The sequence below is a fragment of the Lithobates pipiens genome, unplaced genomic scaffold (assembly GCF_037356315.1).
Source record: "Lithobates pipiens isolate NorthernLeopardFrog02 unplaced genomic scaffold, aLitPip1_a1.2 Scaffold_18, whole genome shotgun sequence".
NCBI lineage: Eukaryota > Metazoa > Chordata > Amphibia > Anura > Ranidae > Lithobates > Lithobates pipiens.
Window position 1 is genome coordinate 400255972 of NW_027507758.1, and position 16935 is coordinate 400272906.

The 16935-nt window shown below is 42.2% G+C and overlaps 1 protein-coding gene across 5 annotated transcripts in view; it reads left to right on the top strand.

Annotated features, from left to right (window-relative positions):
- MCF2L2 (MCF.2 cell line derived transforming sequence-like 2) overlaps positions 1-16935 on the top strand; it is a 493994-nt gene that overhangs the window by 193017 nt on the left and 284042 nt on the right. For all 5 annotated transcript variants that reach the window (XM_077487886.1, XM_077487887.1, XM_077487884.1 and 2 more), the window contains exon 15: positions 11719-11807. In XM_077487886.1, the coding sequence (XP_077344012.1) occupies positions 11719-11807 (89 nt within the window). The remainder of the gene's footprint in view (positions 1-11718; positions 11808-16935) is intronic.

Genomic DNA, 16935 nt, shown 5'->3' on the forward strand with positions numbered 1-16935 from the left:
AAAAATCGAGCAAACTTCAATCCAATGATGTCACCTGCGCATACGCATTTTAGCCACGATTTCCCGCATGCTCTGTGTGCTGTGAGTTCTTGCTGTAGGATGTTGTGTGCCTATCATCCACTCTCAGTAGCTTTGCAATCCTGCAAGAGTACATCCCTATTCATAACTTGAGCACCTCATATGACTTTCTACGTGAGGGGGTGTAAACATTGGCGGCGATCATGGGAGCTATGGGATATGTTCAGTAACTGAAAAGGGAGGCTTGGCTAGTTCATAATGCACATGGGTAAGCTGTCATCATAGAGAGAGTAGAAGCTGGATAAGGAAGAGAAGTTGCAATATGGCGCAAGTTTCAACTGAGATATGAGAAGTGAAAGTAAGCAAACAAAAAAAACTAAAATGTATGCTGACCTTTAATAAACACACACGCACACCTATCCCAGGATGCAGCGATGTGGCCACGCAAACCCTCGGATCTCTCCCTCTCTTCTCCCTGGCACCAGCATTACAAGTGTGGGCACCTGGCTGTGACAGGTTCCGGCTTCACAGCCGGGTGCACACTGTACATACGCGAGTCTCGCTGCACTTCCTCAATGGTCGGGCAATCTTTTGGGAACTGTGACATGAAGGGAGGAGGAGAGGAGAACTTGGGTGGAGCTCTTCTCCCTTTCACCCTGAGCCGCCCCGGGCGTCAGCAGTAAAGTGGCACTATTTTTAACACCACTTTTCCATCATTTTAGTGGCGCTATTTGGCCACTAGCGGGGCGGTTTTAACCCCCCCTGCTAGCGGCTGAAAAGGGGTTAAGTCCACCCTCAAAACGCTGCTGTAGTGGCACTTTGCCGACAGTATAGCAGTGCTGCCCCATTGTTTTCAATGGGCTGGAGTGGTGTATTCACCACTCCAAAGAAGCTGCTGGCTTATCATGACGGCCTGCCAGCGCAGCACCCCAGTGTGAAAGCACTTGTGCTTTCACACAGGGTTTGTGCTGAGGCTTTTTTCAGGCACTGAAAAAATAGGATTTTTTTAACAGCTTACCTGTAAAATAATTTTCTTTGATGTACATCAGGGAACACAGAGCCATAGCAATAACTATGTGGGTTATATCGGACCATCAGGTGCTGCACACTGGCACTCCCCTTAAGGCGTGAACTTCCCCCATATAACCCCTCCCACTACTGGGAGTCCTCAGTTTTGTAGCCAAGCAATCAAACTGTATAAGAAGAAAGGAGGGACCTCTGTGTCCCCTGATGTACATCAAAGAAAAGGATTTTACAGGTAAGTTGTTATAAAAATCTTATTTTATTTTCTTACAACAGGGGACACAGAGCCATAGTAATAACTATGTGGGATGTCCCATAGCATTGGCAACTGAAGGGGGAGACAGAATCAAGGAAACAGGAGGCCAGAAGACTCATACTGCAGCCTGCAGTGTATGCTGTGCCCAAAGCCAATATCCTCATTACCTTTAATATCAATTTGATAAAATCGGATAAACGTATGAACCGAAGACCAAGTTGCGGTCTTTCAGATCTGAGCCATAGAGGCCTGATGATGCACCACCCAAGAGGCACTAATCGCCCTGGATGAGTGTGCTCTAACGTGAGAAGGAAGAATTTTCTTCTTTAAGCTTAAGCTTGATCAATCACTTGACAAATCCATTTGGAAAATAGTGGATCTTGACGCTGCCTGTCCATATCTTGGACCCTCTGGCAGTACAAACAAAACCTGTGTTTTGTGAACCTGAGCCTTTAAATAGATTCTGATCGCTCTTACTACATCAAGAAACTGTAGTGCTTTCTCTTCCCCAGGTTAAGGCTTCTGGGGAGAAAGAAGAAAGAATAATATCTTGGTTTAAATGAAAACCGGTTACCACTTTTGGTAAGAATTCAGGATGAAGACATAAAACTACCTCATCCTCATGCATGATGAAATATGACTCTTACAAGACAGAGCCGTTAGTTCCGATACTCTTCTAGCAGAAGAAATGGCAAGCAAAAAAAGATTATCTTTCTTGTCAAAGAACCAAGAGAATTTCTCGCAAGGTTCAAACGGCTGATTTAACAAAGCCGATAAGACCAATCTTAAATCCTAAGGATTTAGCGGTGCCCTGATAGGGGGAATAAACAGTGTTACCCCCTGAATAAGCTACGCACCAAGGGTGGGAAGAAAGAGGCCATAGGAAAAGACATTGACACGGCCTGGATCTGGCTCGATAAAAGTCAAGGCCAGCTTAATTTCAGATCCCATATGCAGGAAATCAGGAATCCTGACGATTGACATACTTCCTGGGGTGCCAACCCCTGGATCCATACCAAGAAACCTATGACTTCCTGATTCTATAGTAAGTGATTCTGGAAGCCAGCTTCCTGAGCTTAGTCAAAGTAGACACTACTGAAGGAGATCACCCACGATTTTTTATAGAGTGGGATTCAACAGTCAAACCTGTTAAACTCCTTGTCCATAAAGTAGGATGAAATACTGGACCTTGTGCAAGAAGGTCTGGCTATAATGGCAGAGTCCAAAGGACTCCTACTGCCATCTTTATGATCTCGATAAATTAAGATCTTCTGGGACCCTGCTGGGGCCACCAGAATCACCTCCTCCTGTTCCTGCTTAATCCTGTGGAGAAGGCGTGGAAGTAGCAGAGCTGGAGGAAATGCATAGATCAGTGAAAACTGATCCCCTGGGAAGACGAATGCGTCTGTTCCGCCTGCTAGCGGACCCCTTTTTGACATAAAGTTGTCAACCTTATTAATGAATCTGGACACGAATAGGTCCATGTCCGGAACACCCCATCTGACATATTGCTAGGAAGATGTTGGGGTGAAGAGATCATTCTCCCGGAAATAATTGTTGGCGTCTCAATTAATACGCCTGAAATATTAAAATTGCTGATAGGCAAGGAGTGTTGTGTTCTGCCAAAGCTAGAACATTATTCACCTCTTTTTTTGGGCTGCACGACTTCTCGTGCCTCCCCTGGTGATCAATGTAAGCCACCGCCATGGCTCTGTCAGACTGAATCCTGTCAGGACAGTCCCATAATCTGGCCGCCAAGATTCTATGGCCAGATGTACTGCCTGAAACTTCCAACAAAGTTGATAGGCAAGGGCCTCTAACCTGGACTGAATCTTCTTCCAGGGCTGCTCCCCAGCCTAGAAGGCTGGCATCTGTTAACACCTTGCAGGATAAAGATTTTCCCTCCTGCTGGATAACAACCACCAATTTAGGCTCTGACCTATGGTGGGAGCCAAGCGTATTGGAAACAAACAAGGCCTGAATCCTCTTTATTCCAGACCGACAGAATGGTGTCTTGAAGCAGTCTTTGAATAAAACTGCACGTAAGGGATGGCCCTGAAGAAGGCCACCATTTCCCCTAAAAATCTCCTGCAGCCGAATGAAGGAATTTTCCTTTATCCTGATAAGGTGAATTAGTCCTACAATGGAACTGATTCACGACTGGGGTAAGAATACCTTCTTCTGTATGGCATCTATAACCAGCCCCCAAGTAACCTCCTTGATGGTTTTAAGGAGAATCTTCCTAGGCTGAGAATCCAACCTAGAGATTTCAGATATCTACAGCTGAGATCAGACTCTGGTTTTAGACCTGAGACTGAATGATCTATTAAAAGTAGATCTTCTAATAGGAATAATTTTGATGGTTCAGCATCACACAACACCTAACAAAGATGGCACCTCATCCCTGAAAATTTGAAACATGAATCAAAGGACAGGAAGGGAAATTAGGGATTTTCGCGGTGCTGATTAACAAAGTACAATTAATTAAAGTACAGAATTAGTAGTACAAAAATTTATTAAGTTTGAAGTTAAAATCAGTAGCAATATATGCTTAAAAGATTCAGAGTAATGCAATACAGTGGTTATTCTCGTCAAGCACACATAGTCCCGACATGTTTCGCATTGGATTGCTTCTTCGGGGGATGTGTGAATGTTTGGACAAGATCTAGACCAAAAATACAAAAATAATAATAGAATATATCACAAAATTCATAAGTGCAGAAAATGGGAAAAAAAAAAAAAAAAACACACAGACACACATCAAACCCACCTTCAACCACTACGTTGATGGTAAAGTAGGGGAATTGTCCACCTCGGGGGTTAACTGCAGCAGTGCTGAATCGCAGGGGGCTAAAAAGCCAACCCAAGGAAACTGATAACAAAAAAGTATGTAGTAAAAAACGAAATTTGAAATTTTGGGATAATTTAAAGTTCTTTAGTACATGACTTAATTTTAAGGTTGCTAAAATAGAACAGCCTTTTAGGGGTAAAAAACCCTCTAAAGTATAAAAATTGAGAGAGGTAGTAAACAGATATTTTTTAATTTCAAAATGTATTACTTACATAGGTTGGATAGTTGTAAGAAATGGGGACGCTCGTATTTTGAAAAAAATCTTTTTAAGCACTCAGGAAGACACACCTGCACAGAAGTACCAGCTGGGTGGCCAATCAAAGAGAAAACAAAACGAAGATTAAAAGGGTTAGAATGGATAATAAAGTATATCTCAGAAGGGTGGTGTGTACATCACAAACTGAGTGTTATAAAAACACAAACCCTCAAGCATATAGATATACACTAAGAATTACACATTAGCATCCCAAAGCATAGAATTTAAAGCCAGGGAGTCAATGCAGACATACAAAAAAAAAAAAAAAAAAAAAAAAACATGGACAATAGCCCAGGTCTAAAGAGTTGAAAAACCGGCAGAAAGAAAAGTGAACGTTTGCAAATGGGAAAAAAAAAAAAACGAACGAGTAAATATAAAAAGATATAACAGTAAGCTTACCAAGAAGTACAAAGTCTGGAGGATCAAGCGTCACCCTTGGCTGCGACCCGCAAAGGAATGACGGTATTACGAAGGCTTTTTATATGCCCCGCCATCAAGCCGGCGTCTGACGTAGTCGGCCTGATGCGGACAAGAGGAGCGCTATTGCGCATGCTCACCAATGGGACGAGACTAAGTAAGCCTACAAGTCCCATAATGCCTCAAGCATGTGGGCGGAAGAAAGAGGGGAACAATCGATGCCTTCGTAAAGGACGACGGCATAGACGACCGTAGCCACCAATCCGACCGCCCAATCAGGCGAAGAGGCGAAAACGATGGAAAAAAAAAAGGGTCGGAAAAGGATGGCAAAAAAAATGGCCAATCCTTCCGACCGATGTAAGGGGAGCGTCGCAGCGCTAAAGAGGGGCAGTGGCACACAAGGCGCCTATGCCCCCGGGCGTCCGTGCGAACAGCACTGATGGGGAAACCGAGGAGGTGGACCATTCGGGTGGGAAATCATAAAGGGGGAGGGCAAAAAATTATTTCTCTAAAAGCTGCACATAACAAAACATAATAATATCATAAACATATAAACATATACATAATGTATTCTTATACTCAAAACAAATCAATACAGAGAAATGTCAAATAAAACAATGGAAAAAAAAAAAAAAAAGGGGGGGGGGGAAGAAGGGAGGGGGAAATGGGAACCCAACCAGGTTCCCTCTCAGAGGGGCGGTCAGCAGGACTGAAGGGCCAGAAAAAGGTTTCTATATCACAAAAAGGGTTTAAAGCTTAAGTTTTCATTAAAGCCAGGTGAAATTGTAGCCCTTAGATTAAAAATCCATTCAGCTTCATGTTGAAGTAAGATATTATCCACACTGCCCCCTCTCACATCAAGGGGGATGTGTTCAAGTGCGGAAAAGGTGATAAATTTGGGATTGAAAGCATGGAAGAGGCCAACGTGTCGACTGATGGCCGTCTCCATTTTCAAACCCATTATTAAAAAGAAAATGGAGACGGCCATCAGTCGACACGTTGGCCTCTTCCATGCTTTCAATCCCAAATGTATCACCTTTTCCGCACTTGAACACATAACCCTTGATGTGAGAGGGGGCAGTGTGGATAATATCTTACTTCAACATGAAGCTGAATGGATTTTTAATCTAAGGGCTACAATTTCACCTGGCTTTAATGAAAACTTAAGCTTTAAACCCTTTTTGTGATATAGAAACCTTTTTCTGGCCCTTCAGTCCTGCTGACCGCCCCTCTGAGAGGGAACCTGGTTGGGTTCCCATTTCCCCCTCCCTTCTCCCCCCCCCCCCCCCTTTTTTTTTTTTTTTTTTTTTTTCCATTGTTTTATTTGAAATTTCTCTGTATTGATTTGTTTTGAGTATAAGAATACATTATGTATATGTTTATATGTTTATGATATTATTATGTTTTGTTATGTGCAGCTTTTAGAGAAATAATTTTTTGCCCTCCCCCTTTATGATTTCCCACCCGAATGGTCCACCTCCTCGGTTTCCCCATCAGTGCTGTTCGTACGGACGCCCGGGGGCATAGGCGCCTTGTGTGCCACTGCCCCTCTTTAGCGCTGCGACGCTCCCCTTACATCGGTCGGAAGGATTGGCCATTTTTTTTGCCATCCTTTTCCGACCCTTTTTTTTTTTTCCATCCATCGTTTTCGCCTCTACGCCTGATTGGGCGGTCGGATTGGTGGCTACGGTCGTCTATGCCGTCGTCCTTTACGAAGGCATCGATTGTTCCCCTCTTTCTTCCGCCCACATGCTTGAGGCATTATGGGACTTGTAGGCTTACTTAGTCTCGTCCCATTGGTGAGCATGCGCAATAGCGCTCCTCTTGTCCGCATCAGGCCGACTACGTCAGACGCCGGCTTGATGGCGGGGCATATAAAAAGCCTTCGTAATACCGTCATTCCTTTGCGGGTCGCAGCCAAGGGTGACGCTTGATCCTCCAGACTTTGTACTTCTTGGTAAGCTTACTGTTATATCTTTTTATATTTACTCGTTCGTTTTTTTTTTTCCCATTTGCAAACGTTCACTTTTCTTTCTGCCGGTTTTTCAACTCTTTAGACCTGGGCTATTGTCCATGTTTTTTTTTTTTTTTTTTTTTTTTTGTATGTCTGCATTGACTCCCTGGCTTTAAATTCTATGCTTTGGGATGCTAATGTGTAATTCTTAGTGTATATCTATATGCTTGAGGGTTTGTGTTTTTATAACACTCAGTTTGTGATGTACACACCACCCTTCTGAGATATACTTTATTATCCATTCTAACCCTTTTAATCTTCGTTTTGTTTTCTCTTTGATTGGCCACCCAGCTGGTACTTCTGTGCAGGTGTGTCTCCCTGAGTGCTTAAAAAGATTTTTTTCAAATTACGAGCGTCCCCATTTCTTACAACTATCCAACCTATGTAAGTAATACATTTTGAAATTAAAAAATATCTGTTTACTACCTCTCTCAATTTTTATACTTTAGAGGGTTTTTTACCCCTAAAAGGCTGTTCTATTTTAGCAACCTTAAAATTAAGTCATGTACTAAAGAACTTTAAATTATCCCAAAATTTCAAATTTCGTTTTTTACTACATACTTTTTTGTTATCAGTTTCCTTGGGTTGGCTTTTTAGCCCCCTGCGATTCAGCACTGCTGCAGTTAACCCCCGAGGTGGACAATTCCCCTACTTTACCATCAACGTAGTGGTTGAAGGTGGGTTTGATGTGTGTCTGTGTGTTTTTTTTTTTTTTTTCCCATTTTCTGCACTTATGAATTTTGTGATATATTCTATTATTATTTTTGTATTTTTGGTCTAGATCTTGTCCAAACATTCACACATCCCCTGAAGAAGCAATCCAATGCGAAACATGTCGGGACTATGTGTGCTTGACGAGAATAACCACTGTATTGCATTACTCTGAATCTTTTAAGCATATATTGCTACTGATTTTAACTTCAAACTTAATACATTTTTGTACTACTAATTCTGTACTTTAATTAATTGTACTTTGTTAATCAGCACCGCGAAAATCCCTAATTTCCCTTCCTGTCCTTTGATCCTAGATCTTCTAATAGGCTAGGACCATTATGCTTTGAGCCCTTAACCTGGCTAAAGGAGGTGCCAGAATCTTTCAGAACACTCGTGGTGCTGTGGCTAAGCCTAATGGCAGTGTCATGATTGAAAAAAATAATTTTATATTTCAACCTGCAGAAATTTCTGGTAAGCGGGAAACTTTGGCACATGGAGATATGCAACTCCCCTCCTTGCAGGATGGACACAGCAGATCGATTTATGAAAGGATCGGATGTTCAAGTGTCGGTTCAGATCTCCGAGATCTAGAATGGGTCTTTCCTCTCTGTTTGGCTCTGGGACCTTAAAAGGTTTGAGCCAAAAAAAAAAAAACTGTTCCACTAAGGGGATCTCTGATATCGCCAACTGGGATAACAACTGATCCAGAGACCAGGAACCTTAGGAGCATTCTTTGAGGAGACGGACACTCTTGCATAAAGACTGCCACATCAGCAGCCCCAAGGACCCCACAGGCAGCAGCTTTTCTTGTAGAACTCCAAACTACTTCCTACACGTGTGGCTGGCCCCACCTTCCTCTTTCAAACAGGGAAGTTGAATCTCCCATGTGAGCGCCGGCATCATAGTGGGTGGCGGGGGGGGGGGGGGGGTAATTCCTCTGCAGCTTGTCAAGAAAAAAAAAATTTTGTGAAAGGAAAAAAAAGGCGGCTGGCTGGCAGTCAGACAAAAATCGCCAATCTGGGGGCCCAGGAAGTGATCAGGCCCCCCTTCATACCTGAGGGTCTGAACCGGCTTGAACGCAGAGGAGAGTGAAGCTTCTGCTGTTTCCAGCTTCAGAATGGTGAGTACTCAATACCGCCTCCAGTGGTGACACATAGACATGACATGACAACACAATACATGGAAGGAGAGATTCCTGAGAAAATCTCCTCTACCTTATCTCGCAGCAGGGTTTATCAGAGATAAAAACCCAATCTTCGCCCTTCACGGTAGGCTCCGAGACCTTAAAAGGAAACCTTCAGGAATCGGGGAACACTCAGGTTATCCCACAATCCTGGACCTGCGAGAAGACCCTGCCAGTAAACTTTTATTGGCCTTACTACCAAAAAGTACTGGATCCCAGGGCCCAGCTCTTAAAGCATTCGCAAGCAAAACCTTGCGTCTTCGGATGACGAGGCCCGGGTACCATTCATTTAGTCCATTACGGAGACATCAGAACGGATCCGGTCAGGATTGCTAGCTCTCATCAAAGGATTACTGTCCGTGGAGCTCATTACAACACATCCTTACACGTGCCCAACACCTTAGACACTGGCGAAAAAACTGAGGACTCCCAGTAGTGTGAGGGGTTATATGGGGGAAGTTCACGCCTTAAGGGGCGTGCCAGTGTCCAGCACCTGATGGTCCGATATAACCCACATAGTTATTACTATGGCTCTGTGTCCCCTGATATAAGAAAAGAACCTGGCTCTGAGGAAAGGGGTTCTCCCCAGAAACGCATCAGCCGTTTACGTTGGGGTATTCATCAATCAATCTATCTGACATCAGATCTGGATGTGTCGATGTTCGGTGCGATGAATCCAATTGTATTGATTATGCCTTTTATCAGTACTTGTTTGTGAGTAGCCATTTTGCTATGTGTTCTGTTTTCAATAAAGCTCTATTTATGGTAATGCACTAGGTCAGTGCGCCTTCCCTTTTTGTTTTGCCCACCTCAGTGTGAAAGGGGTCTAAGGGATTTTTTTTGCTTTCCTTTGGGTCAGTTGTGGGTATAGGGTTTTGTTCACAAAAGTTATTTTATTTATTTTCTGTTGGTAGCACTAGATGGTCTTTTTTCAACCTATGTAAAATTTGGCAAAATCTTGTATTCATTTGACTATTGATCAACGATTCAGCTCAAGTCTGCATGAGAGATTGTGAGTCACAAACTTAATTCGGCCAGGTACTGTAAAGAAAACAGAGTCTGTTGCTTTAACGCTCAGCTACCAATTTAGAGACTCGAGCTCGAGTAACTGTATGTCACTAGGCACATACACAGTGAACCTCCGCTGAAACACCAGGAGCAAATCCCTGGTTATAGGCGCCAAGTAGGATATGGTTGGGGAAACTGTCCGGATAGAAATATGGGAATTGCCATTTGTTCACAGGGTAGAAATATGGGACCTGCTTATTTGTTTTTTTAAGCTGCAAGCTTGGGAGAAGAGAAAACTTTTTACGGGGTTAGCCACTGACCCAGAGCAATTTTAGACATTCAGGTAAAAAATATTTAGGAATGCGGGCTTGGCGTAAGCACATTTAAAAGCAATGTGGCAATGACAGATTCCATGGAAGGATATGGTGTGGAGCATGTACTTTTTAACAACAATGGCAGCTTCCATGCAAAGATGACAGGCCGCAGCAAGGGATTTCAAAAGCAATTTGGCAATAGTAGCTTCTGTATTGTTGACCTGAAAAGTTCCCTTCAAGTAGGTTGATAACATTGAGGGCTGTTTTACAAGCAGCTTTTTGTACATTTTTTTTTTTTTTTTTTTTTTACAGACACATACATGTAAAAAAAAACAAAGAACAAAATACAGCGAAAACAAGTGGTTGTAAACCCTTACATATACCCAGTGAAGCAACTGGCCTCAGGTGATACACAGAGATTAAACAAATCCTCCTACATAAGTTGTACCAGTTTATCTGCAGCCATTTCTTCTATGGATCATTTTAAAAACACAGATCAAATGATTTTTCTAGTTCCAGCAGCAGTGGGTAGGGATCTGAAGCCGCACAGTGCAAATTTAAGTGAGAGGAGCTCTGAGCCCTGATTGGAGGGAAAAGACACTTTATCACACAGTACACAGAGAACATGCAGTGCTGTCGATATAAGTGACAGGCTGTATGTTGGAGCTCTCCTCCCCTGGTATCTGGAAAACCTGTCAGAAGTCACTTATGCTAATAGCAGAGTGAAAATACAGTCAATGGTTTGATAGAGGCAAGTACACAGTATAGAAGAATGTACATTGTTCATTTATTAATTTTACCACATTATCTTGTTTTTTTCTTTTTTAATGAAAATTAAAAGTAGTAGTAAACCCTCTGATATAAAATATGAATAATAGATCTTGCAATAAAACACAGTAAATGGTGTATATAACGTTTATTCTATATAAGATGCCATCTCTCACCAAATTGTTTGCATTGTAATAAAACCTACTAGTCTGGCACAGGATTACAACTTCAAAATATGTTTGAAAATAAGTTTATTAAAATGCTATGATGGAATAAACGTTTTAATTTCAGAAGCAGACCGGAGGCATCAAATATTCAAGAAACAGTGATTATTTTTTTCCAAATTGCAGGCACCATTTTCCTTGAGTGAGGACAAATTTAGCAATTTCTTCAAGTCATTCTTTAATTTAGCCTATTTGCTGGGCTTGCCCAAGATTTGGAATTCATAGTGTAGCTGAGTATGTGATTTCTCTTACGGTAATACCTATGTTGAGAAATTTCGATTCATCACAGCCCATTTTTAAATCTGTTAGGGAGCCAAATTTCTTAAGTTTGCTGATAAAGATTAAAAAAAATAGGAAACAATGGTCATCTTTCCCTCATCCTATTTTATAAGGAACAGAATCAGAAAAACCCATCAACTTAAAATTTTAGCTTTAGGAACAGATTGTATTGCCTTCATATTGTTTTTTTTTTTTTTTTTTGCATTCATTATGTGCTTTTAATGAATAAACAGAAGCTGTATTTCCTACAATAAAATTCTTAAGTTTTGTCCTCATATGAGTGGTTAGAAATACATTCACACAGATTTAATCATTGTGCAAACTTAAGATGCTATGCTGCTGAGAATTTTTGACTGTATTACAAGCAGCTATTTAATTTGCATTTAATTTTAGATTGAAGTAATGCATGAAGCAAGTCAAGGTGGAACTAGTAGATCACTAGCGATGAGTGAAAGTGAGGAAAATCTCTGTACAAGAAAAAGGTAAGATAATATCTATGCAAGTGTTTTGTGTTTTTGTATGATGTGTGCTGTTAAAACACTTGAAGGTTTTTTTTTAATAAACTTTGCTATATCCTTATTTTAAAAAGAATAGGTAAAGTGATAAAATCAAAGCAAAATGTCCTATTTGTTTTTATCGTAGAGCACTGGGGATGAGGTGTCAAGTCTACCTGACCCTCTTAACACACTGGGATTAAAGGGGAGAGTATGATGCATTTTCCATGAGCACATTGAGTTTTTATTGCAGTATTTACAGTAATTTATAATCACTTTCACTTTTTTTTTTACAAGCATGCTTGTCATTTGTGTGAAATAAAAATCTTTGTAGTTAGCCACTAAAAGAAGCTGGCCATGGCTTGGTGTAATTCTCAAGTTTCGGAACAACTTGGCCACAAAGGGAGTGATGGTAAACTACTCATAGGGGCATATTTTTAAAGTATTCCTTGTACTTTTGCTGAACATACACTATATTTGTAAAACACATTTTGACAAACATTTGCTGGGTGTAAATAATAGTCTCTGACATTTTTCAAATGGGAAAAGTTGCTCACTGTAATATTTATAATAGGGTAAATGTTATATTACATGCACATTTACTGGTCAAATTGGAAAAAAAAACATTTCTAGGCTAAGTCCTAGCAACAGAAGGACACTAGGTGGCTTTCTTCAGAAGCCAACTACAGCGCATCCAAAAAGTATTCATGGCGCTTCACTTTTTCCACGTTTTGTTATGTTACAGCCTTATTCCAAAATGGATTCCTTATTTTCCTCAAATGAAACAATACCCCATAATAGAGGTCGACCGATATATCGGCCGATATTTGCCATTTTTTAAATAATCGGCATCGGCCGATTGTGCTGATAAAAAGCCGATTTAGAACTACAGCGGGACTTTGAAATGACTTCTGTAATAGAAGTCAGTGTAAGTTGCCTGAGTCGTCATAGAAACGTCTTCCTCCTCTCTGGGCAGTCTGCCAAGAAAAGAACAGAAAGATACAATGTTTACACTTGAATGAATGAAGTCATCTCTGTGTGTAGAAGTTCTCAGTTTAACCATTTAAAGACTAAATCTTTTCTGACACTTGTTGCTTACAAGTAAAAATCCTGTATTTTCTGCCAGAAAATCACTTAGACCCCCCAAAAATTATATATATTTTTTTAGCAGAGATCCTAGGGAATAAAATAGCAGTTGTTGCAACATTTTATGTCACACGGCATTTGCACAGAGGTCTTTCAAATGCATTTTTTTGGGAAAAAAATACACTATTTAAAAAATAAAAATAAAATAAAAACAGTAAAGTTAGCCCATTTTTTTTTTCGTCCAAAAGTTTTGACTACCTGTTTTTATTTAATATATAGGTTTTTTTTTTTATCTAAATCATACATACAAGTAAACTGATTGGAGGTTTGTTTTGTTTAATAAATGTTTAAATGTAAGACATTTTCTGTATCACTTATGAAGACTGCTTTCACACTGGAGAGGGCAGGCGATGGTAAAACGCAAGTTTTAGCGGCTCTTTACCATCATTTTAGCGGTGCTATTTGGCTGCTAGTGGGGCACATATAACCCAGCTAGCGGCCAAGGAAGAGGTTAAATGCGCCCATGAAGCACTGCTGCCAAATCGCATTGCATGCGCTTCGGCAGTGGTGCCCATTCATATCAATGGGCAGGAGTGGTGGAGGAGCGGTATACACCACTCCAAACGTGCTGCTTGCAGGACTTTTTTTTTAAAGATCCTGCCAGCGCATCGCCTCAGTGTGAAAGCACTCTGCCTTTCACACAGACTGCAGAGGAGCCATTTTGCAGGCACTTTACAGGCGCTATTTTTAGCCCAAAAGCGCCTGAAAAACGGCCCAGTGGGAAAGGTGTGTTAAATCAAGGGGGATTAAAAAAAAATAATAATAATAAAAAAGGAAAAAAATAAATAAATAAAATAAAATCGGCCTAACATATCAGCCCAAAAAAATCGGCATCATATATCGGCTATCGGCCGCCATGATTTCTAAATATCGGCATCGGCCAGAGAAAAACCCATATCGGTCGACCTCTACCCCATAATGACAACTGAAAAGAAGATTGTTTGAAATCTTTGTAAATTAAAAATATATATTTTTTTAAATCCCATGTACATAAGTATTCACAGCCTTTGCTCAATACTTTGTTCAAGCACGTTTGGCACCAATTAAAGCTTCAAGGTCTTTTTTAGTATGATGCTACAAGCTTGGAGCAGGTTTTCATCAAGGATGTCTTATTGAACAATGTTGCATTCATCTTTCCCTCAATCCTGACTAGTCTCCCAGTCCCTGCTGTTGAAAAACATCCCCACAGCATGAAATTGTCACCACCATGCTTCACTGTAGCGATGGTATTGGCTAGGTGATGAGTAGGGATGAGCCAAACACCCACCGGTTCGGTTTGCACCAGAAATTTCGAACGGACTGAAAATCCGTAGGATCTTTAGAACCCCGTTGAAGTCTATGGGACTCGAAACTTCGAAATAAAAAGTGCTAATTTGAATGGCTAATGTGCAAGATATTGTCCTGAAAAGGGTTTGGGGACCCACCTCCTGCCCCATGGGTCAATGCCAATTTTTTTTTTTTTAAATGGCTGTTTTTTAGGGAGCACTGATTTTAATGATGATTAAAGTGAAATATTCCTTTAAATATCATGCCTGGGAGTGTCTATAGTATGCCTGTGAAGTGGCATGTGTTTCCCGTGTTTAGAACAGTCCCTGCACAAAACGACATTTAACGGAAAAAAAAGTAATTTAAAACTGCTTGCGGTTTTAATGTAATATCTGGTTCCGTCAATACGGATGAAAATCATTGAGGAAAAAAAAAACGGCATGGGAAGCCCCCCTGCCCATTACCAGCCCTTTTGGGTCTTGTACGGATATTAAGAGGAACCCTGTACCCAAATTAAAAAAAAAGGAAAGGCGTGGGGCGCCCCAGGCCCTATATACTCAGAACAGCAGTATATAGGCGGTACAAACCAGACAGGGACTGTGTAGGTTTGTTGTGTTAAGTAGAATCTGTTTGTAATTTTGAAGTGGTACATTTTTAAAGGGTAGCTCCAGTCAAAAAAAACTATTTTTAAGCTTTTTGGAAAACATAGGGAAGGGTTATCACCCCTGTATAATTTTTTTTGGGCGTCCATCTTTTTTTCATCTCACTTCCTGTTGTCTCCTTCCGTTTGCAAGTAGGAGACATTTGTAAGTTGGATGTTTGAAAGTAGGGGCCTGTCCTATATGCTCTGCAGAAATGTGGGCCTAAGGTGTAGAAGGACATGATCCGCAGCCACCTCCTCCCAGCCACAAACAAGTCCACGCGTTTCTTGGGACTAAATCATCCTTAAAAGACTGCTGCTGAGTGCCAGGCTCTACCTCCATGCTGACACAAGCCTCCTCCTCCTGTGTGATGGCAGGGACAGCAGGAACACTGCCTGGATAAAGGGGGCCTTGAGAGGCAAGGAAGTCCTCCTCTTACTGCCTCTGTTCTGCCTCAAGTGCCCTGTCCATTATTCCATGCAGAGTATGCTCCAACAGGTGGACAAGAGGTACAGTGTCACTGATGCATGCACTGTCACTATTCACCATCCTCGTGGCCTCCTCAAATGGTGACAGGACAGTGCATGCATCCCTGATCATGCCCCACTGGCCTGGGGAAAAAAAAAAAACGAGCTCCCCTGGTGCTGTAGTTGCACAGGTACTCATGAATGGCCCTCTGCTGCGTGTGCAGCCGCTGCAGCATGGCCAACGTTGAGTTCCACCTGGTGGGCATGTCACATATAAGGCGGTTCTTGGGCAGTTTCAACTCCTTTTGGAGCTCAGCCAGCCGAGCACTGGTATTAAATGATCAGTGGAAATGCACACAGACTTTCCTGGCCTGTGTCAGGACATCCTATAAGCCCGGGTACCTGCGCAAGAACCGCTGCACCACCAGGTTAAGGACATGAGCCACACAGGGCACATGGATCAGTTGTCCCTATCGGAGGGCGGAGAGGAGGTTGGTACCATTGCCGCAAACCACCATTCCTGGCTTAAGCTGGCGTGGCGTCAACCACCTCCCGGCCTGCCCCTGCAGAGCTGACAAAATATCTGCCCCAGTGTGGCTCCTGTCCCCCAAACAAACCAGCGCAAGCACGGCATGGCATCTTTTTGCCTGCGTACTTGCGCAGCCCCTTGAATGCCTACGGAGCACCACTGGTTTCAAAGACAAAGCACTGGAAGAGGCCATGGAAAAAGAAGAGGGGGTGGAGGAGAGAGGTGTGCCACAACCAGTAGTAGCATTTTGGAGGCGGGGTGGTGGAACAACCTCCAACACTACTGCACCTTGTCCTGCATCCTTCCCAGCTGCCAGAAGAGTGACCCAATGGGCTATGAAAGATGGGTAATGTACCTGTCCATGCCTGCTGGACCATGAGTCAGAGGTAATATGCACCTTACCGCTGACCGCCCTGTCCAGCAAGGCACGGACATTGCCTTCCACATGCCGGTAGAGAGCCAGAATCACCTTCCGTGAGAAAAAGTAACGTTTGGGGATCTGCCACTGAGGAACCGCACATTGCACAAACTTACAGAAGGGGGCAGAGTCTACCAACTGAAAAGGCAGCAGCTGAAGTGCTAGCAATTTAGCCAAGCTAGCATTCAACCGCTGGGCATGTGGATGGCTGGGAGTGAACTTCTTTCGACTGTCCAGCAGCTGGGGCAGGGAAATTTGCCTGGTACAATCGGAAGTCGGTGTACTGCTAGCAGAGTGTCCGCAAGTACTTGGCTGTGACGCACCTAATTCTACACCTTCATTCCTCTCAGTGCATGGGAAGCCCCCCTGCCCATTACCAGCCCTTTTGGGTCTTGTACGGATATTAAGAGGAACCCTGTACCCAAATTAAAAAAAAAGGAAAGGCGTGGGGCGCCCCAGGCCCTATATACTCAGAACAGCAGTATATAGGCGGTACAAACCAGACAGGGACTGTGTAGGTTTGTTGTGTTAAGTAGAATCTGTTTGTAATTTTGAAGTGGTACATTTTTAAAGGGTAGCTCCAGTCAAAAAAAACTATTTTTAAGCTTTTTGGAAAACATAGGGAAGGGTTATCACCCCTGTATAATTT